This window comes from Triturus cristatus, chromosome 9 (genome assembly GCF_964204655.1).
Source record: "Triturus cristatus chromosome 9, aTriCri1.1, whole genome shotgun sequence".
Lineage (NCBI taxonomy): Eukaryota > Metazoa > Chordata > Amphibia > Caudata > Salamandridae > Triturus > Triturus cristatus.
This window is the reverse complement of record NC_140592.1, coordinates 1262715859-1262737024: the sequence shown is the minus strand read 5'-3', so window position 1 is coordinate 1262737024 and position 21166 is coordinate 1262715859. Positions and strand designations below refer to the sequence as shown.

The following is a 21166-nucleotide window of genomic DNA, read 5'->3' as shown; positions in this document are numbered from 1 at the left end:
CCACCCAGCTCACAGGCAATATCTACGCTTCACAGTAGGCAAGAGCCATTTCCAGTTCAAGGTGCTTCCGTTTGGCCTTCGGTCTGCACCACGGTTATTCACGAAGATGCTGGCACCAGTCGCTGCTTTTCTCAGAAAGCAATCCCTAGAAGTGTTCCCATACTTGGACGACTGGCTCGTCAAGGCTCCATCGCTCAAAGCAACTTCTCAAGCCGTGTCAACTTGCAATCAATTGTTCGCCCACTTGGGTCTTCAGCTCAACAGGTCCAAGTCGGTGCTGATACCCTCCAGGTCCCAAAGGTTCCTTGGAGCTATTCTGGACACGACACTGTGCACCGCTCGTCCGTCGGAGGAGCGTCAACGCAAGCTGATCACCTCCGCTCGACAAGTTCTGCAGAGGAAAAATGTGTCGGTTCGCCGGTACAAATCCTTACTCGGATCGATTTCATCCTGCATACCATTGATACCGCATTGCAGGCTTCATATGCGTCCTCTGCAGGAGGAGTTAGACAAACAATGGCGCCAGGCAGAAGGGTCGTTCAACGACAAGGTGTGGATAACACCAGGTATGCGCAAGGCCTGCGAGTGGTGGCTGGTAAAGGAGAACATCGCAGTAGGATTAACATTCCGGACTCCTCCTTCTCCTATGGTGGTGACCACAGATGCCTCCTTAGAAGGCTGGGGAGCGGTACTCCAGGAGCTTCAAATCAGCGGTCACTGGAGTCCAGCGCAGAGCCTACACCACATCAACCTCTTGAAGCTGATGGCTATTCGCTTAGCCTTGCGGGCGTTCCTTCCCAGACTTCAGAATCGTGCAGTGCTGGTCCGGACAGACAACACGACGGCCATGCACTATATCAACAAGCAAGGGGGAACAAGATCGCGGACTCTGTCCAAGGAAGCTCAGACGATCTGGGATTTTGCGATTTCTCACAAGATCACCCTACAAGCCGAGCACCTAGCAGGTTGCCTCACCATCACGGCGGATGCTCTGAGTCGTCAGAGGGAAGTGACTCACGAGTGGGATTTAGACCAAGCCACGCTGGAGGGAGTGTTCGAGAGATGGGGTACTCCGACCATAGACCTCTTTGCGTCCCCGAAGAATGCCAAATGTCGGTTTTACGCAAGCAAGGTTCCCCATCGAGGATCGCTGGGGAATGCCCTTTCGATCGCTTGGTTCGGCGCATTTTGCTACGCTTTTCCTCCCATTCCTCGAGTTCTCAGGAAGGCCAGGGCGGAACCGTGCAAGATGATTCTCATTGCTCCAGCGTGGGCCGGGCAGTTCTGGTTAACGGAACTCCTGCTTCTCTCCCAGCATCGCCAAATTCGCTTGCCGCTGATTCCATCTCTGTTGTCGCAGGATCAGGGACAGGTGCTCTATCCGGATCCGAAGTCACTACACTTGACGGCGTGGCTCCTGAATACAGAGAATTCCATCATCTGAATCTCTCCAGGGAGTGCAGGGATGTTTTGTCTCAGGCGCAGGCGCCAAGCACTAATAAGACATACAGGGCAAAATGGAAGAGGTTTTGTCTGTGGTGCCAGAGGAATAAATTCCATCCTTATAAATCCCTGCCACATCAGGTTTTGCCTTACATCCTGTCACTGGCTAAATCAGGTTTGGCGCACTCTTCTGTCAAGGTACATCTGGCTGCCATATCCCGTTTTCGACGGAAGACATCGGGACCATCCCTATGGTCCGCAAGGATTGTAAAACAGTTCCTTAAAGGGTTGTTTCGGATGTCTCCTCCGGTCCGAGCACCTCCACCGATCTGGCAGCTCAACCTAGTACTGGCTCAGCTCATGAAAGCTCCCTTTGAGCCGATTCACAGGGCGGACTTGAAGTTCCTCTCTTGGAAGCTAGCCCTCCTCTTAGCATTGACTTCGGCTAGAAGGGTTAGTGAACTCCAGGCTCTGTCCATAGTGGAGCCTTTTCTGCAGTTCAAAAAGGATGTGCTAATTTTGAGAACCAACCCAAAATTCATCCCGAAGGTGCCTTCGGATTTCCATCTGAATGAACCCTTGATTTTGAATTCCTTTTTTCCACGTCCCTCGACCCAGGCGGAACGAACATTGCATTCTTTGGATGTCCAGAGATGTCTGAAATTCTATCTCGAGTGCACACGACCTTTCAGGAAGTCTACACAGCTATTTATTTCCTACAGTGCACCACGGAAGGGATTGCCTCTCGCTAAGAGTGGCATTTCCCGCTGGATCTCCAGTGCAATTCAATTCTGTCATCAGGCTGTGGGCAAACCTTTGGACAGAAGGGCCCGTGCTCATTCTACACGAGCGATGGCATCTTCAGTGGCTCTTTTTGCTGGAGTTGCTATCAAAGACATCTGCAGAGCAGCAACGTGGAGCAGAGTACACACCTTCACGAAACACTACTGCCTGGAGTCGGTGGGACGAGATGACGCTGCTGTTGGTCAAGCAGTCCTCAGGAATCTTTTTCATTGAGAGGTGAGCTTTCCCTACAATCCCTCCATCCTGGTAAGCACATTTGGTTCAGTAATGTTGTTTTTTCTTCGTTACCATGTACTAGTTGTAACTGTAAACTGAGATGGTTATCTAAGACCAGGTATCTACCAAAATGTGCTTTGTGATTTACTGCTAGCTATTCTGATACAAAGCATGAGAATCTATGAAAGTTCCAATACTGGGGTAAGAAAACAAGTTACTTACCTGTAACTTTGGTTCCCCAGTATTGGTAACTTTCATAGATTCTCATGAGCCCACCCACCTCCCCTGGGAAAGCTCTGCCGGTTTACTGAGGTAGTGGCTGTTAGCACAACGGCTACGAAAATCTGAGGTTCTGAGCTCTCTCAGGAAGGTTCCAAAGGGTGAGGCTATGCTGATTGGTCCTGGCAAAAGTTTGGTCTCTTTTACACAAAGAGGGTGATATACTACAAAATGAGATGAGGCCTAAGCCTATTTTCTCTTTTGTTTCTATGGTTATGATATATTTTTTATTTACCGAGGCTCCCATTCCGACGACGGGGAATGATACAAAGCATGAGAATCTATGAAAGTTACCAATACTGGGGAACCAAAGTTACAGGTAAGTAACTTGTTTTCTTATTTCATCTCTGGGATTACTGGCAGACCCTGTACCTTAACATTCACTGATGGAAATTCTACATCTTAGCAGACGCAGTGCTCTTGTCTCAGAACTCTTTCCATGTGTTTTTTTGGCTCATGTGCTCATCTATATGATAGGACGTGTGCACATAAACAGATGCATTCTCGTGTTAGGTCTCGGTGCTAGTGAATGACAAGATGGAAAACAAGGGACATTGTTTGACCTGGTCTATGGTTTTCAGACTAAATCCCAGGAAAAGAACATTATGCGAAAACATATGCCGGTTCCATGTGAAAGTATAACATGGCACAAAAGCACACATGTTCATATAGTAACATGTGCAAAGGACAGTGGGGTCTACAACCTGCACAGTTAGGCTAACACAGGGAAAATTATAATGCGCCGTACAGGAAACACACTGCAAAGTGTTGCCACATCTACTATCTCTAGACAAATCGGGTCTGGCGCACTTGTCTATCAAAGTGCATTTATCTGCTGTTTCAAGGGACAGATGAACGTCGGGGTCTTCTTCCTTGTGGTTTCACAGATTAATAGTACCATTTCTTAAAGGACTATTCAGGGTATATCCACCGATATAGTCACCGCCACCTGCATGGCAGCTCAGCAGTGTTATCCCAATTCATGAAAAGCCGTTTCAAACTTATACACAGGGTTGAACTAAAGTTCCTCTCTTGGAAGGTGGCTTTACTGCTCGCTCTTACTTCTAAGCGATGAGAAGGGACATTTTTTGCAATTCAAAGATAGCATGGTAATTCGTTGAACTAATCCTAAACTCATACTGAAGGTTCCCATGGATTCCATCTCAATCAACCAGTTATGCCAAAGACTTTTTCCCAATCCTCGAAAGGCCAGCAGAAACAACTCTACAATTTGTAAAGGTGTTAAAGTTCTACTTGCATCACACAAACATCTCTGTACTACGGAACAACTTTTTGTGGCCTATGGAAACAACAAACAATAACGTAAACTATAACAAAGGCAGACCAGTTTCCAAACCCACTATAGCAAGATGGAGTTCAACAGCCATACAGTTCTGTCGCTCTAATGAAGGTAGACCTTTATGAAGGAAAACTAAAGCGTATTCTACAAGAGCAGTCTCTATAACGGCGGCCTTGGTTGCTGGGCTGGCTATCGAAAGTATATGCTGCGCTGCAACCTGGAGGGTAGGCAATCTTTCACCCAGGATTGCTGTCTGGATTCGGCACAGAGCAGTGATACAGCTGTGGGTCAAACGTGGACTTTGGCATCTTTTCCAATAAGGTGAGCCTGCTACCATAAAATGTATATTGTTTTAGCCACCACCCACTGCCCTATTTGTCTTATTTTATTGGTTATGTATTTTACTGCTAGCTTTTCTGATTCAAGCATGTAAATCTATGAATGATACCCCAATACTGGAAAAATCATTTACTTACCCATAAGTCTTGTTCTCAAGTATTGGTATATTTTATAGATTCACATGCAACCCTCTCTCCTCCCCTAGAGGCTCTCCTTCTTTGCAGGTAGTGGCTATTCCCACAAGTGCTTGAAAATCTTAGAGAAGATGCTTCTGCTGGGAGTGTTCTAAGGTGTCTGTTGCCTGATTGGCTGGAGTTTTGGTTCTTTTAAATGAAATGGATAAGCTCTTAAATTCAATGTCTTAATGCCTTTGTAAGCTATGTTATTTACTGCTGCTGCTTTGGAATGTACAGAGGAACTCCCACCTCAATGACGGGATGATTTTCAAGCATGTGAATCTAAGAAAGAAACCAATACTGGAGAACGAGAGTTTCAGGTAAGTAATAATTTTACTCTCAAAGTTATTGTGGCCGGTTTTTAAACCTAGGCCTAACTTCTGGTGAGCATACAAGAAGCTTCTTGGAAAGATTCTCTCCGCCATAAAGGAATAGGTCTAGCATAAAAACTGCGAGTTAGCTGCTGGTTAAAAATTGGGTGAGGATTCCCATACTTGTTAAATACCAACAAGAAGTTTTTACTAAAAATGCAGACTGCTGAAGACTGAACCTGTTAGATCTTCGCTTTTTTGATGCCAAAGTCCGTTTTTTTTTCTTTGCTTAGGCACTCTGGTGATGTGTTTAATTTCATTGAAGATGCAGAAGATAGCGATGAAGAGGATCAGGAAGACATGATTGAGGACCTTCGTGATGGGAAAGATAAGCATCCCATGAATAAAAAACATAAAGTAATTCCCATTTCTTTTGTAGTTTTAACTTGACGTTACTGTGTTGCTACTTCAACTTAGTTCTTAGGAATGTTCTTGATAATCCCTCTTTCAGTACTATATCCAACTGTTCTGTGCTTCACTTTCATGATTTGCTTGCTGGGCTTTTCAGTTACATGTTCATGTCTCTACTTTTGTAATGAGGTGTTTTAAAATCTCAATATGAATATGGTAACCAAAATGACTTGTAATACATTTCAGTGTCAAGATATTAATTCAGTTAGCATTTTATACAGAAATGGATGAAGAGTTTAGAGGTGGAGTCTGTCTGCCTGTCCCAGCTGTGGATCGTGGGTAGAGCATTAGTTTCCCTTAAAGAGATCGCCATTATTAGTCATAAGCACTGATTTGTCCTGCCCAGGGTGGGATACCAGAACAATTTCTTCACTTTTCATTAGAAAAGTAAACGTTTTTTATTAAAAATAAAAAATACCAGCCTCTTAAACGGTATGTGTGGGCCAAATATATATATTTTTAATTAAGTTAAATATTTTACGTTTTAAAATGTCCTAAATAAACCAGTTGACTTGAAAAAACCTCTTTCACAACCCTTCTTCAAAGGAAAGAAAGGGAATGGTCTAGGGCATTGTAGCCCCATGGGCTGTTGCCATGTACAGCTGCAAAACAGACACCACAGCTTTAAGGACTCCCAAACCTTCAATATACCATCATGCTGTTCTAGTGGCAGTTGATTCATCTCTTGTTTTAGATTTTTCTTTTTTTTTTAAACGTTGTCTTTAGGAAATCTTTCTAAACATTCTTTAAATCATTTCACTTAACATTATTTGGTATTTAGACTACTTCTCTGTTTTCTGACAGTAAATATTTTTCTGCCTCATAAAAAAAATACCATCCCTTTTCCGTGAAGTGTCCTTCATGTGGCAGAAAAAAGGCACAATCAGATCCTCATGATTCCAGTAGTGCCTACTGGAGTCCATCTTCCTGACAAGTGCAAGCACTGTTGGAAGTTTTCAATGCGCACTCTGAAGGACTGAGAAAATCAGGCTTCATGTAAATGTAAATGTGCAGATATTTATATAGCGCAAATCACCAACCGGTCTCTAAGCGCTTGCTTAGGGAACCCGTCCTGGTATTCCCCTGTGAGATAACCCAGCAGGGCATCCACAAGGTGAAAGCAGGCATCCCGCCGCGCGGGGCCATTGTGGAGATTAAGCAAGCTATTGCCCAGAGTCGCAGAGTGTGAACCCCATGAATCGAGTATGCACTGGAGCGAGAATTATCGAGTCCATGGACATAGATTTTAGGTCTGTCAGGGTTTGAAATCTTTTTTTTTTTTTTTTTTACATGTAAATGTGGCTTTTAAACTCTTCTTTTCCCAGTTCTTGGGGTTTTCATTTCTTTGCTAGAAAGGTGCTCAAGTGTTTGTCATGACTCTTTTTGTGCTGTTGCAAAGACAACCTGCTTGAAAGTTTCTCTGAAGAAAATCTAGTTTTTTTTTCTCTCCACAGATGTAAGATTCTGATGGAAAAATACTGTTGATAGACTGGAGTCTTTGATAATCTAGAGTTGCCTAGCTCTTCATCCGGCATAAGGGTCAGTGTAGTAAAGGGGTCATGGAGGAAGAATTTTTCTATGTAATCCTTATTCCTCTGATAGAGCAGGAATAGGCCTCAGAGGTGCATTTTGTCACTTTTTTGAATGCCCTTGCATTGGGGAAGGGCCACAATTGTCATTCGGTGCCATGAAGAGGTTTGTCTGATAGATATTTCTAGCCGCAGATTCCTTACCTTAGAGTTATCGCCAGGCATCAGACTGGATCCGGACATTTTTTTTATATATATATATAGTGCATTTGCCGCAATAAACTTCTGCTAAAAGCATTTGGGTGCCGTGGATCGTTTTTTTCATTTAAACAATGGACTTTGGATGTTAAGGGTTTCGCTAGCCCGCCACGACCCGCCGTCGCAAGGAGGCTCGAGTTGACCTCAGCACGCTGAAGTCACAGCAGAAGTCCGTGGAGATCCAGAAAGAGCTACACCTTTAGTCAGTTTTTGACCGACCTTCTCCTGGTGTGACAGGAATATTCTCAAGGAAGGCTGGCTTCTAGCTTTGTGGTGCCTGTCAGTTACCGATGTCGGTGACGGACCCGCATCTAGTTTGTCTTTGGTGCTTTGAATGCGTTGATGACAATAAGACCTGCGGCAACTGCTGCGCCATGAACCTGAAGGCCCTGAGGGAGTGGTGGCTCAACGTGCGATGCCATGCTGGTCTCAATTCCGGTTGAGAGTAAGATACTGGGATCGGTCGCAAAATCTGTCACACTCTAATTAGTCGTGTCACTCAGGTAAGTCCCACCGCAAAAAGAAGAGCAAGAAGTTGAATAGGTCTTCGATTTCACCTAGTCTGTCGTCCGATGAGGGAGCATCAACATTCAAGGCCTGGCTCAGCAGTTGACCCAGTGCCTGGGTCGGCTCTTTCCTTCCCAGTGTTTCCAGGAGCCCGAGCGATCCCCGCTCAACCTCATGAATTTTGATGCCATACACCTATTTGAGTGGCCCGCTGCAGCGCCTTCGGGGCGAGGGGCCCTTGCTGGGTCCACGCTGATTGTTCCGGCACCAGTTGGATCCTTTGGATCCACAGATGGATCTGGAATGACACCAGTCATATCACATTGACCTTCCTCGATGCCAGTCCCAACGCGCCCATCCCCAAAGGTGGTGCCACCCCCATTCTGATCCCCAACTATCGACACCAAGGGGGATGGGCGTCGCCCAGCATTAACTTCACCACCGACTGGACCCATGCCTTCCAGGCCAGATCCTGAGCTGTATTCTTATGGGCTAGAACTTAAGGACGATTGGGAGGGGTCGCTGGACCATGAAGAATAACCAACATTTGACCCAAAAACAGATTGGTGTGAGGGGTTGGTGGAAGCCAGCGTACTGGACACCTCTCCAGATACTGGCAGGCTTTTCCCCCCCCTGCCGTGGCTACGGAGGCGGGAACATCATTTGCAGTGGTGGTGAGAAGGGAAGCTGAGGTCCTGGACCATAGCTTGCCCTCTGTGGCAGTCAAGACGAATGTCCTGACGGAAGTGCGTCAAACGGGAGTGCCCCTTTTGGAACCACTTCTCCCTATTTAGAGTCCTTCACTCTGACATCCTGTTTGGGACATGGTCCGAACCCAGCACAGGGGCTCCTCTGAACAGGACGATTGCTTGCCGCCACTTCCCCGCTCCAGGGGACCCAAACTTCCTCACACAGCACCCTACTCAGGGGAACATGGTGGTTCAAGCCTCCATCTCCCACGTTAGTCCTGGCACCTTTACCTACCGCACCCCTTCATAATGAACTGAAGAGGCTAGACGTCTTAGGGAAGAAGATGTTTTCTTCAACCACCCTGGCTCAGCAATCCCTAAACACCACTTGCGTCTTGGATAGTTATTTCCACGCTTTGTGGGATACGGTTGCGCAGGTGCTGCCATCTGTCCTGGAGGCGGCCTGTGCCGTCCTCTCATAGGCTGTTACTGATGGGAGAGATGCAGCCAAGTTGACCATCCAGTGTGGACTGGATACCACCAACTTGTAGGTTCAGCAGTTTCATTGACGGTGGCTTAGGGTGCCACACCTGGCTGAGGAAAACTGGGCTTTTCTGGGGATGTCCAAACTCTTTGGAGACCAGGCAGATTCTGCACTGGAGGCTTTGAGGACAGCAGGCTACGGCCAGGTCCTTGGGTCCATGTCCTCTCGCCGAACCCAATCTGCCTCTCGCGGCCACGGAAGGGACCTCTAGCCTCGTCTGTACCCACCTAGTCACTGCAGCATGCAAGGTTCCCAGCCTTTGCGTTGCTGAGGACATGGTACCCACAAACCTCGTGCGTTGGTCAGCCAGAGGTTGTGCAAGTCCTCCTCCGCTTCCAAATCATTATAGTCTATCCTCTTACCATCAAGTTTAATAAAGACACAAGCGGTCCCCATGGGGAAGTGTAGTTCTTGAATTCCATGGCAATATGTAAAAAAATAAATAAAGTCAAGTTTAATTGAGAATTTTAAACAGAATTAATTTAGGTATTCTCAAAGAAATGTTCTTACTTTAAGCAAAATCTTAGTTATAATTCAGCAAATTATTCAAATACAGGGTGTTCCAATTCATATGATGGCGCAGTGTTTTTCCTTGCAAACAGCTTGCCACTCCAGACAAAGCCATGATGTTTAAAAAAAAAAAAAAAAATCACATCACTAATTGGGGGAAATTTTGCCACGATTTTCCAAAATGTTCTAAGACTAAGCATGCAGAGTCCTTTAGACTTCTTAATATTTACACATTAGATTGAAACAGGATTATTTCATTCTCGGTTGTCTCCTACATATACCTCTGTCCTGATGATGACTTTGTCTAAATATTCTGTAGTTTGGGTCGAAACATCAACATCTATTACAGTGGATACCAACACTCTTACTGTCATTCAAAAAATCTATCTATCCTTTTCAGTCACTTGTATATTTCTGCTTTTTGTATAGCATTATTGCACTTTATATTCAGTTTGTCACTTGCACTGCGCCATCACACTATTTGGATAACTAAAATATTATTTAAATCAAGAACATTTCTTTGAGAATTACTTGATAAATGCAGTTTATAAATCTTAGTTAAAAACGATCTATTGAAAGTTTTTTACATATTGCTGTGAAAGTCGAGGGCTACATTTCCACAACAGGGACTGCTTGTTGTAAGGAAGTGCCCTCTTGTTGCATGGTTGCCCCCACATTTTGCTAAACTGCTGATGTACTTTGAGTGTGCTCTGGGTTCCTGCCAAACAGGTACCCAGGACCTGTGTTTTTTCCCTAAACTGCATTAAAAACAAAACCCTATTGACACTCTTTGGCCACAGGTCAATCCCTTGTAAATGGTACCACAGATGCCAAGGGCACTGTGCCCAGTGAAGGCCTCTAAGGGCTGCAGCACTTATTGTGCCACCCAGCCCTGTACCTTTACACACACACACTGCCTTTGCAGTCTGCTTGTTTTAGTGCAGAAAAAAGTGAAGAGTCGACATGGCACACATCCTTCTGTACAAAATGATGGTTGCAGTCGCACTCCGGAGTACAAACAAACTATAAACTCTGGTTTTTCAATCCTTATGTTTTGGGTGCCAGTAGGTATCACCTCCTGATCATGAGGTGTGTGGAATCAATGCAGAAAGAGCGTTCTCCAAAAAGGAAAATCGCACCTTCTCGGCACTCCACTGATAATGTATTAATAATGAATCTTTCAAAAAATGTTTTTTTTTTTTTTTACCAGTTTGTGTTTTATTCTAATCAATTTTCATTTAAATCGTCTTTTTGTTGTGCAGCAATAATGTTGACTTCACGTTACACTTTGCGTGCGTCTTCACATGTTTTGAACACAGACCCCGAAGCATTTCGGGCTTTGCCTTTCCTCAGGGGCTATTTCTGAAATAAAACAAGAATGCCACTCTTTTAAACAATCCAAGTGCTGGATATCATCATGTACATGTTTTTAAAGAAGCAGTACGGAAAATGTACTCCTGAGTGCAACCTAATAGCAAAAAGTCACCGGGAACACAGATAACTGTGCCACGGTGTCGTCATCAAGCGTTGAAACTCTCGGAAACATGAGGTGACTACACGAAAGGAGCGTGCAAGCTAAACAGCCCCTTGGGTGACTATGCGATAGCACCGGGTGACCGGCACAAGAATGTGCCCCGTGAAATTAGAGAAGCATGCCTGCTTGATTGTAAAACTACTTTGTAAAAAGTGCTCAAAGTGATAGGTAACCTTCTACTGAAACCGGCACTGTGAGGAGAAAGAAAGGAGAACATAGCGTTGTTAAAACTCCGGTGCTCGGAAAGTAAAAAGCATCCTGATAGTCTTGTGCAAAAACTGCAATAAACAAGTGCTCAGTGAGTTAACACAAGTCCTTTACGCCACGAAAATATTAGGATAGAACTCTCTGTACCTGTGATTCTTCGGAGAGGGAAGCGTGGATACAAGTGGATATGAACCTGGTGCAGTCTGGAAGTAAATATAGTGAAATCCAAGATACCGTGCCATGCCTGTACCCCACTAACCTGGCATAGTTTAGCCACGAGGCTACAGGTTCATGAGCCCTGTACCCCTACAGTGTCTGAAGCCAATTCTTAGACATTGTGAGAGTATATGGGGCTGGGAGTTTGTCATTACGAACTCCACAGCACCCCAATGGCTCTACTGAAAACTGGGAAGTTTGGTATCAAACTTCTCAGCACAGTAAACCCACACTGATGCCAGTGTGGGGTTTAATGAAAAATGCACTCAGAGGTGCTCTTAGAGATGCCCCTAGCGGCCACCATCAGACATGTTTCTGGACTCCTGGCTCGAGAGCCTGCTGCTCTTGGGGGTCTGAAATAATGCACATCCTGGGACGAGGTGCCAAGCCTCCACCCCCAGGATGGGCAGGGTCCACGAATGGGAGGCTTCAAAGGCTTGCCGCCTTTGTGAGGTATCCCAGGCCGTTGCTGCTCCCACCAGTTCTGACACCAACTTTGAGCGGGAGAATTGGTGGGAAAAACCAAGTGAGTAAGGGAGGTGTGCCAACCTTTGCCAACCCCACCCCTCAGGTGGGGGAAGCGAGGTGAAGCACAACTCTGAAGCCCCACCATCTTGCATATGGGGGGAGCCAGCTAACCAGAGTTAGGTACATGCCCCTCTCCCATTGGAGGGTGGCATAATAGGGGATGTTCCCACACCCAAGGAAGGGACCCATTGGTCCCAACCTTTACCTACCTGTTATGTCCCCAAATCTAGTTTATAGGGGCAACTCTGGACCCTGCCTTCTCAGACGAGAACCGACCGGAAGAAAAGAAGAAGCCGTGCTAGAACTAAGAAGAGGACGCCGACTGACTTGGCCCCTTCCTTACCAGCCTGTCCGCTCCTTGAACCTGCTCCAGCGAAATCCCGGTTTGTTCTGCAGCGATCAGCCTCAAGAACCCGAAGGACTTCCTCTGCCTTCCAAACCAAAGACTTTGTCTCCCATGAGCACCGGATTTGCTCACCAACAGTCTGAATCCAGCCAAAACCGTACGTCTACACTACTCTGCACCAGATGCCCACAGCCCAAGTTTGAGTGGCCCAACCAAGCACCCCAGAGGGCATCTTAGAGGTGCCCCCTTAAACCTAACCTACAATCTACGTCTGCTCTGAGGCTGCCACCCAGCAGACATGTTGCTGGACCCCTGGGTAGGAGAGCCCCTGCTCTCCTGGGCCTGCAACAATGCACATCCTGGGCGAGGTGCTAAATCTCCTCCCCCAGGATGGGCAGGGGGAAGCTTCAAAGGCATGCCGCCTCTGTGAGCTTCCCCAGGCCACTGCAACCCCCCACTCTGGCGGGAAGCTTTGGCCGGAAACCCCAAATAAGGACAGGGGATGTGCCAGCCTGCCAACTCCGCCCCTCAGGTGGGGGAGGCGAGGTGAAGCACATCTCCGGGCTCTCGCCATCTTGAGGATGGGGAGTTCTACCCTATCAGGACTAGGCTACTGCCCCCCTCCCACAGGAGAGGGGCAGGATAGGGGGTGTACCCACCCCAGGACAGGGACCCATTGGTCCCTGCCCTTCACCTACCTGTAACGCCTCTAAATCTAGTATTTAGGGGCACCCTGAACCTTCCTTCCTCAGATTCCAGATTCAAAAACTACAAAGAAGAGCAAGAAGAAAGAAGACCTGCCCTACAGCTGCTAAAAAGAGGAAGACACCAACTGCTTTGGCCCCAGCCCTACCGGCCTGTCGACCCTCGAACCTGCTCCTGCTCCAACCCGGCATCTCTTGTGGCCAGCAACCTCACAAACCCCGGAGGACCTGGATACCTTTTGGCTCTAAGCCCCTGGGACTCCCATGAGTAGAGGCTCTACTCAAAACCTACCTCTAATCCCTGGCAGCAGCCCGGAACCGCGAACCCAGCACACTCTGCACCTGCCAAGCCTGGCCAGTGCCGGAGTGAACAAAGACCACGAGGACGACCCAACGGCGACTGTGACCCCGAGTCCGGCACCCAAGGACCTCCCTCGACACTCCTGAAGAATCCTGCAGCCTCAGAACAAGGTGCCCCCCCTACCGCGAACAACAGAGGGTAAGATTTCCTGACACCAAAAGGCACCCCTGCATGCGGCGCCCCGCAGCCCCCTCTACCCAATCCCGGGGTACCTACCTATTCTCCAACTACCCAACTTACCTCTCGAAGTGGTGGTGGCACCTGAAGAGTCCTCGTCCCCGAGCTTGCAGTCTTTTTCTAAACCCGAGATTTTCCATTGAAATCAATTGAGCGCCCGAAGGCTCAAAAGCACCCTGCACGCAACCGCCTGAGTGGCCCTGGCAGTGAAAACTCTACACCTACCTACTTCCCCACTTGCCCTGAGTATGTGACCAGGAGCCCAGCTCCCACAGCCGCGTGGCTTGCCAGTCAGCAGCCACCAACCAAGGCCCCCCTATCCCTCATAGGATAACATTGGGCCTAACTCTCTCTGCACCCGGCCGCCCTAGAGTCGCTGAGGGTGAACCAACTGTACCTACCTGACCCTGGGGGACCCCTGAGTCTATGCCCAGAACCTCAACTCTGCCAGTCGAGTACTTACCCTTAAACCGATAACTCTATTTTCCTCATAGGGTAACATTGACTGGCTTTTTCCTGAAATTTCTTCTAAGTGTGGACTTTTCAAATCTTAAAATATTCACCAAAAATCAGCCGAGTAACGAAAACACTCACCTGCTCTTAGGTGAGCTCCTAGTGCTGGATCTTGGAGCCCAGCACTGACTCTGAAAAATGCTTACAACTGTACTTACCAGTAACCCAATTTTCTTCCATAGGAAATCATTGACTGTTTTTCTGTGAAATTTATTCTAAGTGTCGATTTCTGCAATCTTTAAATATTCTTCAAAACTCGTATAATATCTGAAAACGTAATTACTTACCTGTTTTGGATAAAGGTCCCAGTACTGAGTCTAGGCACCCAGTACTGGGTTACAAAAGTAACAAGAACATACTGTACCTGCAACTTGAATTTTCTTCCATAGGGAATCATTGACTGTTTTCTTTGAAATATTTTCAGTCAACTTTTAAAATAGCTAAATATTGTTTAAAAATCATTACAGTTATTAAGTCGACTTTCATCACTTGATTCTGAGTACTGACCCAGGACTGAATCTAGGATCCAGTCCTGGAATTCCAAAAGTAATCTAAAAAGTAATCTGTTGCAAATAACTTGAATTTTACATTGAGCTCAATGCATTGTTGTGTTTAAAATAGAGTTGCCTATTGATAAACCCAGCAAACAGCTCGATCCCAAACATGACAAGCTGGTTCCGAGAAAGGATTCTCACATAGAAGAGCTTTTCCGTCCAGATCCAAAGCAAAAGACTCTTCTTATTCACCCAAAGACTGGACATATCACCCCTTTACCTGCTAAAAGGAAACTAGAACCTCCTCCCACTTCTTCAGTCCCTCTCAAGAAACCTGCTCAAACTTCTCCCATATAAGTGGTTTCACCACTTCCAGAAGTGCCAGACCCTTGTATTTCCCCCACACACTCACCGCTCAGCCCACATATCCCTGATGAGGATGATATTTCTGGGGGAATAGAAGATGAGCAACCCTTGGATGATCCAGATGATATTACTGGCCCATCAGATGATCCTCTGGAAGACTACAATGCACCAGATGCCCCGGATCTACCCCAAGATGACGCATACCCTTCTAGGCCATCTCCTCCACATGACACCATAGGGTTCACACAACTCATTCACAGCGCACTAGCCTTTCATGGGGTCGATCTCCATACTGACCCAGTGGATGACTACTTTCTTATGGACACACTATTACCCTCTCATAAGACCACAACCATCTTACCAATGCTTAAAGGGGTTATAAAAAATGCACCAGACGTATTCAAAGATCCCGTCAGGGCCAGGGTAATTAATCCTAGATTAGAGAAAAAATACAAAGCCGCTCCATCTGACCCAGCCTATATCAAGGGCCATCTACCATTAGACTCTTTAGTGGTCTCCAACGCACAAAAAAAGAGCAGAATCTCAGACAACAGGAGACGCTCCACCCCCGTTAAAGAATCCAAGCTCTTAGATGCTTCTGACACATGTATGACATCTCAAGCAGCCAACGTCTGGTGAATCGCCAACACCCAAGCTCTGTTGGCAAGATACGATAGGGCTCACTACGATGAGCTTGAAACCTTTATACAACATCTACCGGACAAATACAAGACAAGGGCTACTGATTTGATACAGGAAGGGAAGGTCATTACTAACACTTCCATCCGTTGTGCTCTAGATGCTGCTGACACAGCCTCAAGGGCAATAAATACCGGCATACTTTTAGGCAGGCATGCCTGGCTGCGTATTTCTGGTTTCAAACCAGAAGTACAAACCAGTATTCTCAATCAACCCTTTGACCAACATCATCTGTTTGGTCCCACAGTTGATACCTCTCTCGAAAAAAATGAAAAAGGACACTGACACTTCAAAATTCATGGGAGCTTTCCAAAATCAAACTCCCAGAGCGTCCTTTCGCCGCTCATCGTACAGGGGCGCCTCAAAACTTTTCCTACCAACACTGCCTCCTCTTCTTACAAAACTCCCATCCAATCCTCGCCCAATAGAGGTTATTACAGAGGAGGATACAGAGGCAACAATACTAAAGGTAGAGGCAGAGGTAACAACACCCGTACCACCTTCGCCCCCAAACAGTGACTTCCCTCCTTTCCCCTCAGACCATTCCCTTCCTGTCAGGGGGAGATTACAACAGTTCCTACCTGTCTGGAACTCCATCACAACAGACAGGTGGGTGGGACAAATAATTCAATCAGGTTATTGCCTGGAGCTCACTTCCACTCCTCCAACAATACCTACCAAACAGCTCCCATGTCACAAGAGCATCTCACGCTCCTAAAACAGGAGGTTGTCGCTCTACTGCACAAACATGCAATAGAATCAGTTCCACTACACCATCAAAACACAGGGCTTTACTCTCTGTATTTCCTTATTCCCCAAAAAGACGGCTCCCTCAGACCTATACTGGACCTGAGACCCCTGAACCTTTACATACAGTCACACCACTTCCATATGGTCACATTACAGTAGGTCATTCCTCAGCTAAAACAAGGCGATTTCCTTGCTACCCTAGATCTCAAGGACGCCTACTTTCACATTCCCATTCACCAAGCTCACAGGAAGTACCTTCGGTTTGTAGTGGACGGTCAGCATTACCGAATCAAAGTCCTCCCCTTCGGAGTCACTACAGCACCCAGAGTCTTCACAAAGTGTCTCGCGGTAGTAGCAGCACATTTGAGAAGGAAAAACATCAATTTCTTTCCATATCTAGACGACTGGTTAATAAAAGCCTAGTCATACCAGCAATGCGTCCAGCACACACACAAGACCATTCACCTCTTACACAAATTTGGGTTCACTATTAACAAAACAAAGTCACACCTCCAACCATCCCGGTCTCAACAGTATCTAGGTGCCACAATAGACTCCTCCAAAGGACTTGCATCCCCCAATCCAATAAGAATACAAGCCATGCAAGCTCTTATACAAAAATTTCAACCGCAACACTCACTACCAGCTCGAGTGTTCATGCAACTAATTGGAATGATAGCATCTTGCATTTTCGTAGTAGCGCACGCAAGACTCCAGGTGCGCCCCCTGCAAGAGTGCATAACAAGCCAGTGGAACCAGGCTCAAGGTCAATTAACAGATCTGGTGGTGGTCGACGGCCGGACACTTCGCTCCCTGCAGTGGTGGAACAACAAGAACCTTTCCATAGGACGGCCGTTCCTCGAGCCAGTTCCACAGGTAGTACTAACCACAGACGCATCCCTCACCGGCTGGGGAGCTCATTTGTCGGAGCACACAGTACAGGGCAGGTGGACACCACAAACAAAAGCTACTCCACATAAACCATCTGGAGTTGGTAGCCATTTTTCTAGCTCTAAAATCTTTTCAAAATTACCAATCAGGCAAGGCTGTCTTAGTCCGCACAGACAATATGACAGCCGTGTACTACATTCAAAAACAGGGAGGAACGCACTCCTTACAGCTCTCCCGTCTGGCGCAGAGCATATTGAGGTGGGCCATTCCTCAAAACATCTACCTACTAGCAGAACATCTACCAGGAGTTCATATCAGATTGCGGATCTGTTAAGTCGTCAGCCAACAGATTCACAAGTGGGAACTTCATCCACAAGTTCTTCAATCTTTCTTTCAAGTATGGGGACAGCCACAAATAGATCTGTTAGCCACACACCTAAACTCCAATGCCCAAACTTCGCAGCTAGGTATCCACACCCATTGTCCAAAGTCAATGCGATATGGATGAGTTGGTCAGGCAGATTTGCGTACGCTTTTCCCTCGTTCCCACTCATTCAGTTAGTGGTGCGCAAGCTGCATCAACACTCCCTAACACTGATCCTCATTGCATCAACATGGGCAAGGCAACCGTGGTACACCACACTACTGGAACTTTCAGTGGTACCACATCAAAAACTGCAACTCCCACCACACTTGTTAACAGAGAACCATGGAGAGATCATGCATCCGGACCCCATGCAGCTCAACCTAGCAATTTGGCTCCTGAGGTCTTAGAATTTGGATATCTCCACCTCCCACCTGATTGCATGAACGTTATCAAAGAAGCTAGACGTCCCACCACTAGAGCTTGCTACGCAGCTAAATGGAAAAGATTTGTTATCTATTGCACCAAAACATCAACCTACTAGATGTTTCCATCCAGAACATAATATGCTACTTGCTGCATCTCCACAAATGCACTTTAGCATACTCCTCAATCAGGTTACATCTTGCTGCTTCAGCAGCTTACCTTCAAAACAGACAGCATCTATCATTGTCGAAAGTTCCTGCCATCATGGAAGACCTCAAAATAATTCCTCCCAGGGTACCACCCTCCCCTGTATGGAACCTCAACATTGTTCTCACCAGGCTCATGGGTCCTCCATTTAACCCTTTGCATAAGTGTGAATTACAATTTCTTTCATGGAAAGTTGCTTTTCTAGTACCTATTACATCACTCAGACGGGTGAGTAAGATCCAGGCACAGCAAGGTGGTTCTGAGGACATATCCCAAATTCCTTCCAAAAGTCATTTCTCTATTCCATCTCAATCAATCTGTTGAGTTGCCAGTATTCTTCTCCCAACGTCAAACAGTTGCTGAGAGAGCTCTCCATACATTAGATGCTAAACGACCTCTCCTCTATTATATTGATAGGACAAAGCCATTTCGTAAAACAAAGCAGCTTTTTGTGTCTTTTTCTCCCCCACACAAAGGTAATCGCATTTCAAAAACTGGGATTGCAAGGTGGATTGTTAAATGCATTCGAATTTGCTACCAAAAAGCAAAACACACACTATCCATTCCCCATAGGGCTCATTCCACCCGTAAACTAGGGGCATCTGTCATTTTTAGGGAATATTCCCTTTGATGATATCTGCAAAGCAGGAACATGGTCTACACCGCACATATTCAAAAAGCACTACTGTGTAGATGTGCAAGCAAAACAACAAGCTAGTGTGGGCCAGGCTGTACTCCAAACACTATTTCAAACCACTGCAACAGATACTGGTACTCGCCCCTAAGGGAGAGAACTGCTATGCAATCTATGCACTAGTGTGTGATCTGCAGCCCATATGCCTCGAAAGGAAAATGCTTCTTACCAGTATGCATCTGTTCTTGGCATGTAGGGCTGCAGATTCACAAACGCCCACTCGTCTCCCTGGCTACCTCTATCAGTTCCAGTAATATCTTAATTAGATACACTATACATGGGCATCTCTTTCTGTTATCACACAACTCCATCATTTCCCGTAATGGCGAAAAACAATCTGAAGATGGAGTCGATGCCCATGCACACTATACTCCAGAGGAGTCCTCATCTACCATACAAAGACTCTTCCAGAACAACAACAAAGTGTAATCATCCGGGCCCACCACCAGATGGCGATCTATGCACTAGTTTGTGAATCTGCAGCCCTACATGCCAAGAACAGATGCATTCTGGTAAGTAGCATTTTTCTTGCACTTTATTGAAAAGATTTACAAACCTGTAACAAAAACATTTTAATTCAGCTTGCTTGTATTGTTCAACTTGCCTTGAAAAGTACCATTTACACTTACCTGTACCAGGCTTGCTTGGTTCCATAAAAATAAATCTAACTAAATATTGTTGGTACAAAGAAATTGGATGGAGTTCAGTCTTTGAGTGTGTGACAGCATTTGCTCCCTGAGTGTGTACAACAAATACTTAACACTACCCTCTGATAAAGCCTTACTGCTCGCCCACACTACCACACATTTATTTATCTATTTATTTTGATGGTTTTGTATAGCGCGAACAAGACCCTTGCGGATATCAGAGAGCTTTACAAGGAAATTGTAGGTGATGGACATAAACAAAGAAATCATATAAGGTGTACTAATGCAAAAGTGGAAACTATTATGATGCAGTTATAGGATGATAAACATATACATGAGAATACTATAATTTACAGGCTGACAAATGTATACCTGTCTCTGTGAAGAGTTCAAGTGAATTTGGACATGAGAATCGCTTTCACTTCTTTTTTGAAAAATGCCGCAGATGGGTTCTGTCTCGTTTCTACCGGTAAGGCATTCCAAATCCTCTGAGCCATTCCAGAGAAGGTACGGTTGTAAGTTTTCTTCTTAGTAAATCGTTGAGGTTTCAGTAGAAGACTGGAGGAGCTTCTAGTGGTTCTGCTACCACCCGATAGTTCTAATTTCTCCGCTAGGTATCTCTGGGTATTGTGATGTAATGCCTTCTGTGTCATACAGGCGATTTTCAGATGGATTCTGGCCGCAAAAGGAAGCCAGTTGAGGGCACGAAGGCATAGAGATAAGGCACTATCTACTTTTACCACTGCCTTACTTTGGGGTTCCACTGGACTCTGTGCACACTGTACCTCATTTTGGTATAGTATATACAGAGCCAGCTTCCTACACTTGTGTCTTTATTAAATTGTCCTACCCTCGTCCCAGGGTTACTGGGTTGCCTCTTATTCTTTAAGATTTGACCATACCATCCTAGGCACCCAGTGGGAGGCAGGATACTTCATCACCTGTCCCACTGGCGTTCTATAACATCAGACCAATGGGTTCTGCTGATTGTCTGGAGATGTTACTCCCTCCCCTCTAAAGCTACCCCTGTGCCCATGCCACCTGCTTGCGACAGGCTAATGGAGGACCATCTTTCTATGCACTGCCAGGAAGTGACTGCTCTCTTGGCCAAAGGAGCCATAGAGAGGGTGCCAACACCAGAAGTTGGTCATTGTTGCTAAACCCGCTACTTTCTGGTGCCCAAGAAGGAAGGATGCGTTCGTCCTTTCCTAAATCTGCGCCCTCTCAATTTCTTCCTCAAGAAGTAGTTCAAAATGCTCATGCTTGCTCAAATCTTGTCTGCCCTGGAACAGAGACTTGATGGTAGCTTCAGACTTGCAGGATGCATACCTACACATTCCCGTCCTGCCTGCCCACGGTCGTTTTCTGCAGGTCACGGTGGGCCACCAGCACTTTCGTTTCGCTGTGCTCCCTTTTGGCCTTACCAGCGCTCCTTGGGTGTTCACCAACGTGATGGTGGTGGTTGCATCTCATCTGCAGAGATCAGGGGTGCCAGTCTTCCCCTATCTCGATGACTGGCTTTTAAAGGTTGGCTCATCCCCAGGCTAGCGTCTTCCGCCTCCAGACTACTGCATGCTGAAGTCAAACCTGGCTCTCCCAGATGCTCCTTTTCCTCTTCCTCTTGGCTGTTCTCGACATGGTGGAGTTTCGGGCCTATCTTTCTGAA

The 21166-nt window shown here is 46.3% G+C and overlaps 1 protein-coding gene across 3 annotated transcripts in view; it reads left to right on the top strand.

Annotated features, from left to right (window-relative positions):
* Positions 1-21166, top strand: part of STRN3 (striatin 3) — a 900588-nt gene that overhangs the window by 278299 nt on the left and 601123 nt on the right. For all 3 annotated transcript variants that reach the window (XM_085627373.1, XM_085627372.1, XM_085627371.1), the window contains exon 6: positions 5162-5285. In XM_085627373.1, the coding sequence (XP_085483499.1) occupies positions 5162-5285 (124 nt within the window). The remainder of the gene's footprint in view (positions 1-5161; positions 5286-21166) is intronic.